General features: G+C 43.2%; 1 protein-coding gene across 1 annotated transcript in view; it reads left to right on the top strand.

The window, feature by feature from the left end:
- The window catches only part of LOC124140766 (fasciclin-1-like), a 30,240-nt gene that overhangs the window by 12,723 nt on the left and 3,855 nt on the right, over window positions 1-13,662 (top strand). Inside the window, exons 4-11 of the mRNA XM_046508498.2 lie at window positions 1,521-1,702; window positions 2,219-2,396; window positions 3,780-3,897; window positions 6,287-6,431; window positions 7,691-7,850; window positions 8,430-8,562; window positions 9,521-9,668; window positions 13,119-13,452. Coding sequence (XP_046364454.2) covers window positions 1,521-1,702; window positions 2,219-2,396; window positions 3,780-3,897; window positions 6,287-6,431; window positions 7,691-7,850; window positions 8,430-8,562; window positions 9,521-9,668; window positions 13,119-13,452 — 1,398 coding nt within the window. The remainder of the gene's footprint in view (window positions 1-1,520; window positions 1,703-2,218; window positions 2,397-3,779; window positions 3,898-6,286; window positions 6,432-7,690; window positions 7,851-8,429; window positions 8,563-9,520; window positions 9,669-13,118; window positions 13,453-13,662) is intronic.

Below are 13,662 nucleotides of genomic sequence, written 5' to 3'. Positions count from 1 at the left end.
CACTTCTTAAACAACATGGACTTAAGATTGCTGATTTCGGTCAACTGCAGGTTTTGCGAAGCATGTGTACTGTCAACTGGGCGTTGACAGCTATTTTCCAAATCTTTTCATATTTTTAATCACCTTTTGATCAAGGTGCTCAAGTGATTTGATGCACTTCATGAAGTAAGACCAATTTTATTACAATATAGATCTTGATTAATTGATCAGAGATAATCTACGATCGAGCCACGAAATTCCAGCCTAGTTCGGCATCTCACAGATGATGACATCCTCACCAGCTTGCTGACGGGATTAACCTCTTTTTGTCATGTGGATAAGGTATCAGAGCTTGGATCAGAAGGTTCATGGATAGAATTTTATTGTATTACATGGAAATTATATGTGTGCTACAAAAACACCTGGGTGCTGTTGTACAAAGCTATCTTAGCGCTTAGATGATCGTAACTCTCATACCTTAACATAGACTTAAGACAGTCGTAGCGCTAAGGTTGTTTTGTACGACGGTAAAATGTTACGGATGTGATCTGTGGATAGAATGGGTCCCCAGCAACCAATGCTGATCGTTCATGTATTGGATGGTCAGGCTCGGTAACTTGTTGATTGTGTGTCATAGTACCTTGATGACATCATCGGATACGATGTTCACAATCACTAGTTTGTCTGGTCTAGACTTGATTATTTACAGGCTGCGGTAAAATCATCTTTTCCTCGGAAATGAACCCACGCCTGTGAAGATCCAGGGTAGAATAGGGCTTCAGAAACCCATGCTTGCCGTAAAAGGTGACTATGCTTGTCGTAAGAGGCGACTAACGGGATCGGTTGGTCAGACTCGTTGACTTGATTGATGCATGTTATCGTATCCCAATTGGGTGGATCGATGTTCATGATATCAATTACTGGATTGTCTGGTCCAGTCTCGATTATTTACAGACCGCCGTCATATAGCTGGAATATTGCTGAGTGCGGCGTTAAACAACAAACAAACAAACAAACAAAGTGGAATTGATGCCCCTTTGCATGAAGATCTGGCGACACCACCCTAGAAGGTTGCGTCATACTGAACCCTCAGCGAACTAAGATCGCCCAATAAAATTCAGAGATGAATTCTTGAGCCAATCAGATGTCAGCTTTAAAAAATAATTTTACTTAATTTCTTTACTGCCTTTATTCGGGAAAAACTGCACAGAACTCAAATATTCCCTTTATGGAACACCCGTTTGGGTGTAAATGCCATGGGATTCAGAAATGACAAGATGTATAAAATATGTACAATAATATAACACCAGCTTTATTGTTTTGGATTCTGATCTGCTTGATCTTTTTTTGTTCACATTATCATGATTATAACTCCACGATCTTGTATCAAGAATTTAGCAGCCTTGACTCTGATTGGCTGATTCGAAAATTCTGACACACTCTCTTCTGAAGGTGTTGAGAGATCTTCTTGTTGAGAGTGGTTGTATCAGAGTACTAGGTCTGAGTTTCATGTAATTTAAGCTGTCCATTATATTTCATAGAATATAGTCAGCGGTCTAGCTGGTCGGACAGAATACTACGCTAATGGAGCTCTGATCTACAAGCCTGATGTCCGCACGCAGAATGGAATTGTCCACATCATCGACCGTGTCCTTGACCCCATCGTGCCGTATGGAGTGTACGGCTACATTCAGAGGCCGGACATTCTGCAGCCCGCTTTAAAGTAAGTTTGGAGCATGAGGATAAATGATGCTTTTTAATCACCATCACGTAATCATTTATTTCCGCTTGACCATTACTTCATCTTTCCCTTTCCTCTGCAGCACTCAGATGACAAAACATACCGTATTCGACGTAATAAGCGCCCCGCTCTTATAAGCGCCCACGGTGATATTTGCTAATATTTTGGCTCGTGAACAATCCCAATTAGCACCCTTTCCGATTGATCAATGTACACAATACTTATTTATTCGCGTATAATACGCACTCGTGTGTTATATGCACCCTTAATTATGGGCAATTAAATTCTGGAAAAATATATCTCTCGTATATAAACATTTCAGGCTGTCAGCATAAACCACGGAATTTAATCTTTGAACTCTGTTTTTTTTGGACAAAATAATATTCTAATAAGAGCCCCCCTATTTCTAATTTTGAGAGCGCCCTGGGCACTTATTACGTCGAATACGGTATGTCATTACTGATTTCTCCAGTAATGTCTGTTTTTGTTCCTCTCCAGAATGAAGTTTTTCACGGAAGTTGCCGAGTACGTTCGTGGAGAGTACTACGCCCAGGCCATCAGCCCACTAACCAACAGCCTCCGCTTCACCATGTTTGTCCCTACCGATGAGGCCATCAACAAAATACCGAAGGAAAAGCTGGATGAACTCCGCTCAAAACAACCCGAGCTGGCCAGAGTATGTACTCATACAACGTCATTCCGACAATATACTCTTTTAGTTTAAGGGTGGGGGGGCACGGGTGGCCCAGTCGTCTAAGGCACCGCAATTCGCTGTGCAGAGTTGCGTCTCTTGGGCACGCCAGAAACCTATGATTGTGGGTTCGAATCCCGGTTCGCCCCAATTATGTGTCTAGGTTTGTCAGCATCATATCCGTGCTCGTGGGTTTCACCGAAGTGGTAAACGTCTGAGACCTGCATCACTTGGGGCTTTCCTCCCACATTAAGCTGAAACGCCGTGATATAACTGGAATACTGTTAAAAGCGGTGTTAACCCCAACTCACTCACTCACTAGTTTAAGGGTGGCCTTGTTGTCTAAGGAACGGCAGGACAGCCTCAGTGGTCTAGTGGTAGAGCGTCCACCCGGAGAGCGGAAGGTTTGGGGTTTCGATCCCCGGCCGCGTCATACCAAAAGATGTTAAAAGATGGTACTTGTTGTTACCCTGTCTGGCGCTCTGCATTAAGGGGCTAAAACAAGGACTGGTCGGCTCGGAGTCAGTATACTGTGTCTGAGTAGGGTATTCATGTTAAACTGCGGCATGGTATCTCAGTGGGCTAGCACTATAAATCGGCATCAGTCCGGACTTGTACCAGTAGCCACACACACACACGTACATGCACGTTGCTACATAAGTGCAATAATTTTGGACGCAACGTTAAACCCCATTTCACCTCACCTCTAAGGAACTGCAAGTCACTGTGTAGAGTTGCATCCCTTGGGCATGCTAGAAAGTTAAAATCATGGTTTAAATCCCGGTTCGCCCCAACATTCTAACCAACTCACTCACGCACGCACACTGCACCCTTCCTGTTCACAATAGATATGGACCCGTGAAGATCCAGGTTAGAAAAGGTCTTCAGCAACTCATGCTTGCCGTAGGAGGCGACTATTGGGATCAGGTGGTTAGCCTCGCTGACTTGGTTGATGCATGTCATCATATCCCAATTTCGTGGATCAATGCTCATGATGCCATTTATTGGATTGTTTGGTCCAGACTTGATTATTTACAGACCGCCGTCATATAGCTGGAATATTGCTGAGTGTGGCATCTAACAACAAACAAACACACAAACAAACAAACAATAGATATGAATAAACATACAGTTATATATTTGGGAGTATTTGGAATTACCAACTCTCAACGTGGAATCACTGATTATTACCAAGGCTGAAGATTGTCTCTACGTTTGCTAATGATGTGCACCCTCCATTTTGGAGTTCAGTGTTTGGATAATTATGTTTGTCATATGCACTGAGGTGTCGAAAATTGGTTCATTCAGAACAGATAATCAGGAATCCCTTGAAGACGGTAAATGATTACGGTGTATTTTTGTGTCCAGGTTATCAAGCAGCATGCAATTCCCAACAAGGCCGTGTACACGTCGTTTGTGAACCACAACGAGGGCTTTCAGTGCTTGGACGGAAGGGCAGTTTTCAAAAAAAATATCCGAGAATCTGGTAAGCACGTCAATCAGATTTGAAAAGACTTCACTGTCCATTGGTTTTCTCATTCAAACAGAGCTCCAGATAAGCTGGGTATCTGCGTAAAATACGCAGCAGAAATGCAGAAATACGCAGTAAAATAAAATTTAAGCGTATCAAATACGCAACGAACATTACAGATACGCTACAAAAATAAAACTTGTGCGTATCATCAAAATATTGTGAAGTAACCCTGCGTATTCGATTAGCAAATCAGAAACTTATTTTGAAATTATAAACTGACATTTCGTCAACCTTGCCAAACTCCACGATGACAGTTACATCATGATCATTTGCCATCACACTTTCTTGTGGAAGTATCATGGTAGTTTTGAGTCCTATAAAGCTCTCGAACCCACACGACACCAGTTTGCAGGGACTAGATGAATAGTGTTTTTAAATATTTACCTTAAATACCCACATGTGTAAAAACTAGTGGGTGACAGAAATTTGAATACCCAGACACAATTACTGATACCCAATGATTTTAAAATGCATGGGTAAAATACCCACAGCACCAAAAGCTTATCTGGAGCTCTGATTCAAATCATTGAATCAATCATGAGATCTGTTATTAATAGGGGCGGTCGGGTAGCCTAGTGGTTAAAGCGTTCGCTCGTCACGCCGAAGACCGGGTTCGATTCCCGACATGGGTACAATGTGTGAAGCCCATTTCTGGTGTCCCCCGCCGTGATATTGCTGGAATATTGCTAAAAGCGGCGTAAAACCATACTCACTCACTCACTGTTATTATTATTTGTACCAATTAGTTAAGGTCATTTTAATGAATTTGGGGGTCTAATAAAACTGAGCCTGACATTTAAAAAAATCAGAACCATAAGTGCTGATAGAAGACAAGACTTCAAAAGCCCTGTATGGGCAATATTTGAAGTGTTTGTTTCAGTCAGTGAATAAATGTGATTCACTTAGGAAATTCATAAAATGCCTAAATATTGATCAAGGGTTTGTGCAGTGGATTTCTGTGGTCTCTGAGAGTTTTCTTAATTGAGAGGATTAGGACGTTGTCAAACTGAATTTGATGGGAGGAGAACATTTGCTGGTGGTCTGAGAGAACTGATTTGCTGTCTGCTTTGGCTGTCGAAGTTTTATGTTCTTTGATGCCAGTAACTACTCGGTGAGAGGTTTCATGTAAATCCTTGAAATACTACGTCCCTGTCACTCTCCTACCCAGAGTTCCATGCGTCCGGCAGCCAGCCAGCATAGTACCTCTGCCACAGGCCAGCGCCATGTGATGATTCGTCACATCTTACACAGTCCATTCAAGATACTTGTTTTTGCGTAGTTATCCTTTGTTTACATTGTTTGTACGGCTCCACGTGCTGTCACCGAAGCCCGACAGAGAGCTAGCGATACGGTCACTTTGATGTATAAATATATATTGTCATGCAACTCACTGTAGCAGTTGTAGTAGCATATCTATATAATTATGCAAAACAATATGTAAAGCGTCCCCAACTACAGGAATTAGTTTGTTCTATACTGATTTCTGGAAAAGCGTGTTTGTTTACAAACAAGAGAAAAGTCCGGTCACGTGATATGCAAATTAGCCTGTGGAAGTGGTGTTATGCTGAGTGCCGGAGTGTCTCAGGAGCACTGAGTAAGTGGGTGTTGTCACTATTTCTAAACAGAGAACAAGCCATGGGCATCTTCCCGAGGCAAGAGAGTTAACTGACTTTAAAAATCCCGTTTCCACCCTTGCTGAACTAGGCTGGAATTCCTGGGCTTGATCGTAGCACCATGTTTGATACATGTTTCTAAATAGTTTTTGCCAGGGCTGCAGTAAAACAATTCCCAATCAGACATTTTGTTCCCAACTCTTGAGACCTTCCGTGGGTACCCGGGTCGGGTCGGGTAATAGGGGGTCGGGTACCTGGGTATTAAATTTGGACTTGTCCCAGCCCTACCTTCCGTATCAAACTTCAGATTTCATGTATTGAGTAGGATGTATTTTTTAATTCAAATATTTCAATACCTAATTCCTAAGAAAATTGACGATCCCTGACCAACAAATGATCATCACCTGTATGTGGAAATGTATAGACCCGTGAAGATTAGGGGTAGAATAGGTCTTCAGCATCCCATGCTTGCCTTAAAAGGCGACTATGCTTGTCATAAAAGGCAACTTACGGGATCGGGTGGTCAGGCTCGCCGACTTGGTTGATGCATGTCATCAATCCCAATTGCGTGGATCAATGCTCATGATATCAATCACTGGATTGTCTGGTCCAGACTCGATTATTTACAGACTGCCGTCATATAGCTGGAATATTGCTGAGTGTGGCGTAAAACAACAAACAAACAAACAAAACAAACAAATTTATGACACAGTATTGTTTTTGTTCAGTATATGTGAGCGCAGGAGGCGTCAATGCACTCATCGCCAGGGGCAACCTAACTCTGTCCAATGGCGTGATCCACTTTGTGGACACTCTGCTTGGCTTCGTCTACAACACAGCCAGGGAACAGATCCAGCTCGACAGTGTTCTCAGGTAGTGACCTTCACCTTTCTGTTCCCATGTAGATGGGAGTAACCTCCCTAGATGTTCATCTTCTTAAATTTTGTTATGGATTGTTTGAGTTGGGCAGGGGAGATAACTCTTGTCAGTTTACTAAATGATTCAGATCCTGAAATTTGTTTATCTGATGATTCGTTGAAAAAGCAAGTTTTTCGATATGGGGATTCCACTGTACAAAATACAGCCTGGTCAAGATGACAAAGTGACCGATATTTGAGGATAAATTTGCTTAGGACTACCATTTCAGCATTCCTCACTTTTTATTTAAAGTTGACTGACGTCTTCAGTTTTTCACTGGGGCACAAAAGGTTACAACATGCTCATGAAGATCTGTAACTAACACAGCAGACCCGTGAAGATCCGGGGTAGAATACATCTTCAGCAACCAATGCTTGCTGTAAAAGGCAACTATGCTTGTCGTAAAAGGCGACTAACGGGATCAGGTGGTCAGGCTCGCTGACTTGGTTGATGCATGTCATCGATCCCAATTGCGTGGATCGATGCTCATGATATTAATCACTGGATTGTCTGGTCCAGTCTCGATTATTTACAGACCACCGTCATATAGCTTGAATATTGCTGAGTGCGGCGTTAAACAACAAACAAACAAGTTTAATGAACATGTGAAGATCTGGGTAGAAAATAGGTCTTCAGAAACCCATGCTGTAAGAGACGACTAGTGGGATTGGATGGTCAGGCTTGCATATTGGTTGATGCATGTCATCGTATCCCAATCACTGGATCCAGATTCAATCATTATCAGACCGCTGTCATATAGCTGGAATATTGCTGAGTGCGGCGTTAAACAACAAACAAGTTTAATAATGTACAAACACTTCAAATCCAGGGGGGGGGGGGGTCGAGCGGCGGTTAGGTAGCCTAGTGGTTAAAGCTTTCGCTCATCACGCCGAAGACCTGGGTTCGATTTCCGACATGGGTACAATGTGTGAAGCCTATTTCTGGTGTCCCCCGCCTTATAATGCTGCAATATTGCTAAAAGCGGCGTAAAACCACACTCGCTCACTCACTCGCTCGCTCACTCACTCCTCTCACTCACTCACTCACTCACTCACTCACTCACTCACTCACTCACTCACTCACTCACTCACTCACTCACTCACTCACTCACTCAGTTGACACATGTCCATAAAATTCCTTGAATATGATGATGTGAAAACAAACTCAGGAATTCTAAGGATGTTAAATAGTAATTTCATCGGTTTTCTTTGCAGCCAATTCCGTCAAGTGCTTGATCGAAGTCGGAAGGACCTACAGGATTTCTTAGTCGTGTCTAGTGGCGTTACATTATTTGTGCCCATGAACGATGCTTTCACCAAAATCCAAAATCTGCCTGGCGTCGACTTCTTCAACAACCAGACTCTGATCAATTATGTGAGTTATCGAAATGTGTTCTGGGATTTATCTAGACCTGCTTGGAGACGGATTCTCCGCCCTCAGTTAGCTGCAAATGTCAGTAAATACTGTAAATCGTGAAATTAATACGTCTCCAAGATAATGCGACCACTGGACCCTAGCCAAAAATGCGACTCAATATGAATGCGACACCCCCCTCCTCTCAAGCATCAGTGGATTTCTATCTAAAGATGTCCTCAGTCAGGTTTAGAATCCTCACCTTAATCCAACCTTACATTAATCCTATCACACACCAAATAGCACCACTTATTAGTTCTGAGTAAAGTACTTCTGCAAAAAACCTATGATTGTGGGTTCGAATCCCGGTTCGCCACGATTATGTTTCGAGGTTTGTCAGCACTATACCCGTGCTCGTGGGTTTCACCAAAGTTGTAAACGTCTGAGACCTGCATCACTTCGGGCTTTCCTCCCACATTAAGCTGACACGCCGTGATATAACTGGACTACTGTGAAAAGCGGTGTTAAACCCAACTCACTCACTCACACACAGGTGAGCTAAAATGTTTTGTTTGTGATGCAACAATCTTCTCGGTGCAGGTGACGGAGCTGCACATGCTGGAGCCTGGCCTAGAGTTCGCCATCACCAACGTCAACGGAGACTACCAGGCTAGGGTTGAGACACCGTCCCAGTACCGCGGCTGGAACATCAAGATCTACAGTCAGGGCAACGGTAGGTCGGTCAACTGTTACAGCTCCTAGTGCTGCATTGTGGGTCATCAGTGTTAGACTGATAGCCAGAGGCAGTGGTCAGTGGGTTACAGCTTGTAGAGCTGCATTGTGGGTCATCAGTGTTAGACTGATAGCCAGAGGCAGTGGTCAGTGGGTTACAGCTTGTAGAGCTGCATTGTGGGTCATCAGTGTTAGACTGATAGCGAGAGGCAGTGAGTTACAGCTTGTAGAGCTGCATTGTGGGACATCAGTGTTAGACTGATAGCCAGAGGCAGTGAGTTACAGCTTGTAGAGCTGCATTGTGGGTCATCAGTGTTAGACTGATAGCGAGAGGCAGTGGTCAGTGAGTTACAGCTTGTAGAGCTGCATTGTGGGTCATCAGTGTTAGACTGATAGCCAGAGCTAGTGGCCACGGAGGTACAACAGCTGATTAACCAACATCAATACGAAATTCTCAATGCAGGAAAAGTCAATACCCGGTAATTTGGACAAGTTGACCTTTTCTCCAGACAGGTGAGGGGCGTTCGGGTAGCCTAGTGGTTAAAGCGTTCGCTCCTCAAGCCGAAGACCCGGGTTTGATTCCCGACATGGGTACAATGTGTGAAGCCCATTTCTGGTGTCCCCTGCCGTGATATTGCTAGAATATTGCTAAAAGCGGCATAAAACCCTACTCACACACTCACTCCAGACAGGTGAAGTTTCAGTTGGGATTCCAAGAATACAGGTTCCATGGTTGTCTCACTGTTGAGATTCCGAGTAAGAGTGGCTTGCTGACTTGGATAATGCATGTCATCGTATCCCAATTGTGTGGATTGATGCTCATGAAGTCAATCACTGGATTGTCTGGTCCAGACTCGATTATTTACAGACTGCCGTCATATAGCTTGAATATTGCTGAGTGCGGCATTAAACAACAAACGAAAACAAACAAATAGTAATACAATGTTTCTCCTTCTCAGACACATGGGCTGAAGGTGGGTATGTGAAGACCCGCGTGATCCGCCCTGATGTGGGGGTGACCAACGGCTTCATACACTACGTCGATGGGATCTTCGGTGTCCCCTACCGAGATGTACCTGGCATCATCTACTGTGAAGACTGGCTGATGTGAGTGAAGCTTTATATTGTTGGGAAGTGAGGTGAAATGGGGTTTAACGTCGCGTCCAAGATTATTGCTCTTATATAGCGACGTGCATGCACGTGTGTGTGTTTGTGTGGCTGCTTGTACTAGTCCATGCCCAAGGGATGCAACTCTACACAGTGACTTGCAGTTCCTTAGAGGTGAGGTGAAATGGGGTTTAACGTCGCGTCCAAGATTATTGCACTTATATAGCGACGTGCATGTACTGTGTGTGTGCGTGTGTGGCTGCTTGTACTAGTCCGGACTGATGATGATTTATAGTGCTAGTTCACTGAGATACCATGCCGCACTTTAACGTGAATATCCCACTCAGACACAGTATACTGACTCCGAGCCGACCAATCCTTGTTTTAGCCCCTTAATGCCGAGCGCCAGACAGGGTAACAACAAGTACCATCTTTTAATGTCTTTTGGTATGACGCGGCCGGGGATCGAACCCCGGACCTTCCGCTCTCCGGGCGGACGCTCTACCACTAGACCACGGAGGCTGTTCTATTGTGGGGAGGAATAATACACACATAACTGCAAAGATCATGCATAAATGCATAGACTTTTTTGTGGGTACAGTGTTCCATCACTACAATGCTACCTTTGGGGTCCAAATAATTATAGACGTTATAGACGATCAGCAATTTAACATAGGTGGAGTCTACATGATCTAGATGACTAACAGTAAATAATAAAATAATTGCAAACATAAGTGCAGATAAACGATAAACACCTTTTTATAACCAGATAGTGTAATAATGGGACTTCAGTTTGGATTTGTTGACTTGTACTTCTGGTGTAACGTGCTCGCTGTGATCAGCTGATAATGTTTTTGGAGATGGGGGGAAAACATCGTGTCATTGGAGTTTATCAAATATGAAAGTAAATTTTGGAAGCCATGCATTACCAAGCGCTATATTGAAAGGCACAATAGCGAGGGAAAACTGTATCTCATCAACTGTCTGTCCTAAATCACCACTCAAAAATCAAAGAAAATGTCTTAATATCCACTCATTTGCGACCAAATAAAACTAGCAAATCTCCATCTCAAAGAGAAATATTATTGTCAACATATTTGGAGACTGGAAATGGCCAGATTTATCTTGAGTTCAAAACTAAGAACCTTCGGCAAGCAAATTTGGGAAAACGTTTTCTTTATTTTGTTAAAAAAATTTAAAGTTCTTATTTTCTTGAATTCAGAGGTCTTTTAAAATTGTCTACTAACGTCACATTCAGTGAATCACAGTGATGTGATACAAAGCATTGGAGATTCTCCTTTCGGTTGGTTCTGAGAACAGTGAAGTACAAGTCAACCTGACCAAGCCATCACATCACAACTATGTCAACATGAATTGGGAACTTGTTAATTCCGATTTGGGAGTTTTTACGAATGTTTGCTGCAGGCCATCTTCCCGAGGCAAGAGAGTTAACTGATGTTAAAAGTCCAGTTTCCACCCTTGCCGAACTAGGCTGGAATTCCTGGGCTCTATCGTAGCGCCACCAGTGGCTATTACCAGTTATGTCCCTTCTAAGCCTCTCCTATGGACCAGTCCAATTCCATCACTTGCATTTGTTTCAAACAAAATGGCAGCGCCCAGTCAAGACGATCTGATCGATCATTAAGATCTATATCGTGATAAAAACAGATCTTACATCGCGAAGTACATCAAATCACGCAAGCACCTTGAATAAAAACATGAAAAGGTTTGGAAAATATCTGTTGACAACTAGTTGTCGGGGCAATTGCTTTGCAAATCCTGCACTCAACCGAAATCTGCACGACAGTTTACGAACCGGATTTTGATTTCGTTGCGCGATTTTGATTGGACTATGCATAGACTCGATAGTCCAGCCAAAATGTAACTCCATAATACCAGCCTAGTTTGGCAAGGATGGAAACTGGACTTTTATAGTCAGTTAACTCTCTTATCTCGGGAAGATGGCTGCAGGCATGGGGCCAAATATGCACCTCTGAGCAGCCCCAATAACTCCCCTAGTGGCTGCCTTTTGCTTTCTTTCTTTCTTTCATCTGTTATAAAACTCTCACCAAAAATAGAGAAACTATTGCACTTCAACTACAGCACAATAGCAATCAAACTGAACATTTGTAGCATGCACCTCAACCAAAAGCAGACTTTTTGCTTTATTAGTTTCCTTCTGTGAGCTAGCCTTCCAGTGTGCAACAGCTTCCCAAGGGAGGCTACTCTTATATCCCTGTAACCCACATCATGTGAAAATTCAATGGCTGTCAGTCCCCATGTCTGCCAGAAATAAGGTACACAATAGCAATCAAACTGAACATTTGTTGCTTGCATCTAAAAAACAGACAACTTATCTGTTGAATTCTCAAACAAAAGCAGACTTTTTACTTTATTAGTTTTCTTCTGTGAGTGCAACAACTTTCCAAGGGAGGCTACTCTTATATCCCTGTAACCCACATCAGGGTACTTACCCTGCATTGAACAGTAAAATGTGGCTTGGGCTGAAAATTCAATGGCTGTCAGTCCCTATGTCTGCCAGAAATAAGGTTTACCTTTTGATTTGTGTGCTTTGGCAGATCCCTTGTCACTCCCCACTGTATTCAATGGCCAAAAATAATAAAAATTCTTAGGTCAATTTTTGTAAATTCTGCAACCATATTTTGATGATTTTTCAAAATTTTGCTCACTTTTAAGCTTAGTTTTCGTGAATGTCGTAGGTTTGCATCTCTTTGAGTTGTGGCAGGTATTTTTATGATAAACGTATCCACGGCTAGAATAGCTTATTGAAATGAATCTGGAGATCACTAGTGTAAACATACAGGCATGCACTCTCTGTTAGTAGTAATACAAAGACAACTTCTCTTCAAAGAGAAATAAACATCTGTTTAAAACCAGCATTTAACTCCCATTTTAAAATTCTGCAGTCTATTTGATGAATTCTGCGGCAGATAAATGCAAACTTCCGCTAGAGTTTGCACATTCACTTTCTAACTTGATTCAGCATCCATCCTTAATCTCCCATAGATCACCAGGCAGGCAGGTTTTGTTTCCTATTTGTCGTGTATGTGGTGTAGTTGGAATGTCATTGACCCACCCACTCACTCACTCACTCACTCACTCACTCACTCACTCACTCACTCACTCACTCACTCACTCACTCACTCACTCACTCACTCAACCCCAACCTCCCTTCCAACCACTCACCCACACTTCCAGTTACCACTCACTCACCAACTCACTCACTCACCAACTCACTCACTCACTCACTCACTCACTCACCCACACTTCCACTCACTCACTCACTCACTCACTCACCCTCACTTCCAGTTACCACTCACTCACCAACTCACTCACTCACTCACCCACACTTCCACTCACTCACTCACTCACTCACTCACTCACTCACTCACTCACTCACTCACTCACTCACTCACTCCTACCTTGCAGAAAGGCGTCCTACATATTCAGCATCACGGGCCTGAACGACTACCTGAAGGACATCCGGATGAGCACCATGCCTGCTTGCAGCTACAACACCAAGAGGCGGGACTACAACTACGCCGACCCCAACCTCTTCAACAACAACCAAAATGTCTATGGCACCAACACCAACAGCAACTCCCAACCGTCACAGTCGCCGCCGATCAAACGCGGAGGATGCGGGGAAAGCAACACGCTCTGTCAGTTCACGGTCTTCGTCCCCAATGGAACCACTATAGACAACTTCGGAAACAGCTACTATGGGAGACAATTATTCCGGGACAACAACCGACTCCGATATGTAAGCCACTTTTAGTCACTTTTTGAAAGTTTCAGTCGTGTTTTGGAGTCAGATAAAAGAAAAAAAGTGTGACAAAAACATCCGTCTATTTACAATCTTTTTGTTCCGTACCAGTGGGTCTGTCAGAACTAACAATTGTTGCCAGTGAAATGTGTTTGAAAACTGCTTAACTGATTTTAACTCCAACACAGATGTAATCCACCATCTTGC

Source organism: Haliotis rufescens, unplaced genomic scaffold, assembly GCF_023055435.1.
Source record: "Haliotis rufescens isolate VD_foot unplaced genomic scaffold, xgHalRufe1.0.p SCAF_60, whole genome shotgun sequence".
Lineage (NCBI taxonomy): Eukaryota > Metazoa > Mollusca > Gastropoda > Lepetellida > Haliotidae > Haliotis > Haliotis rufescens.
Note: the sequence above shows the minus strand (reverse complement) of the source record. Positions and strands in the feature narration are given on the sequence as shown.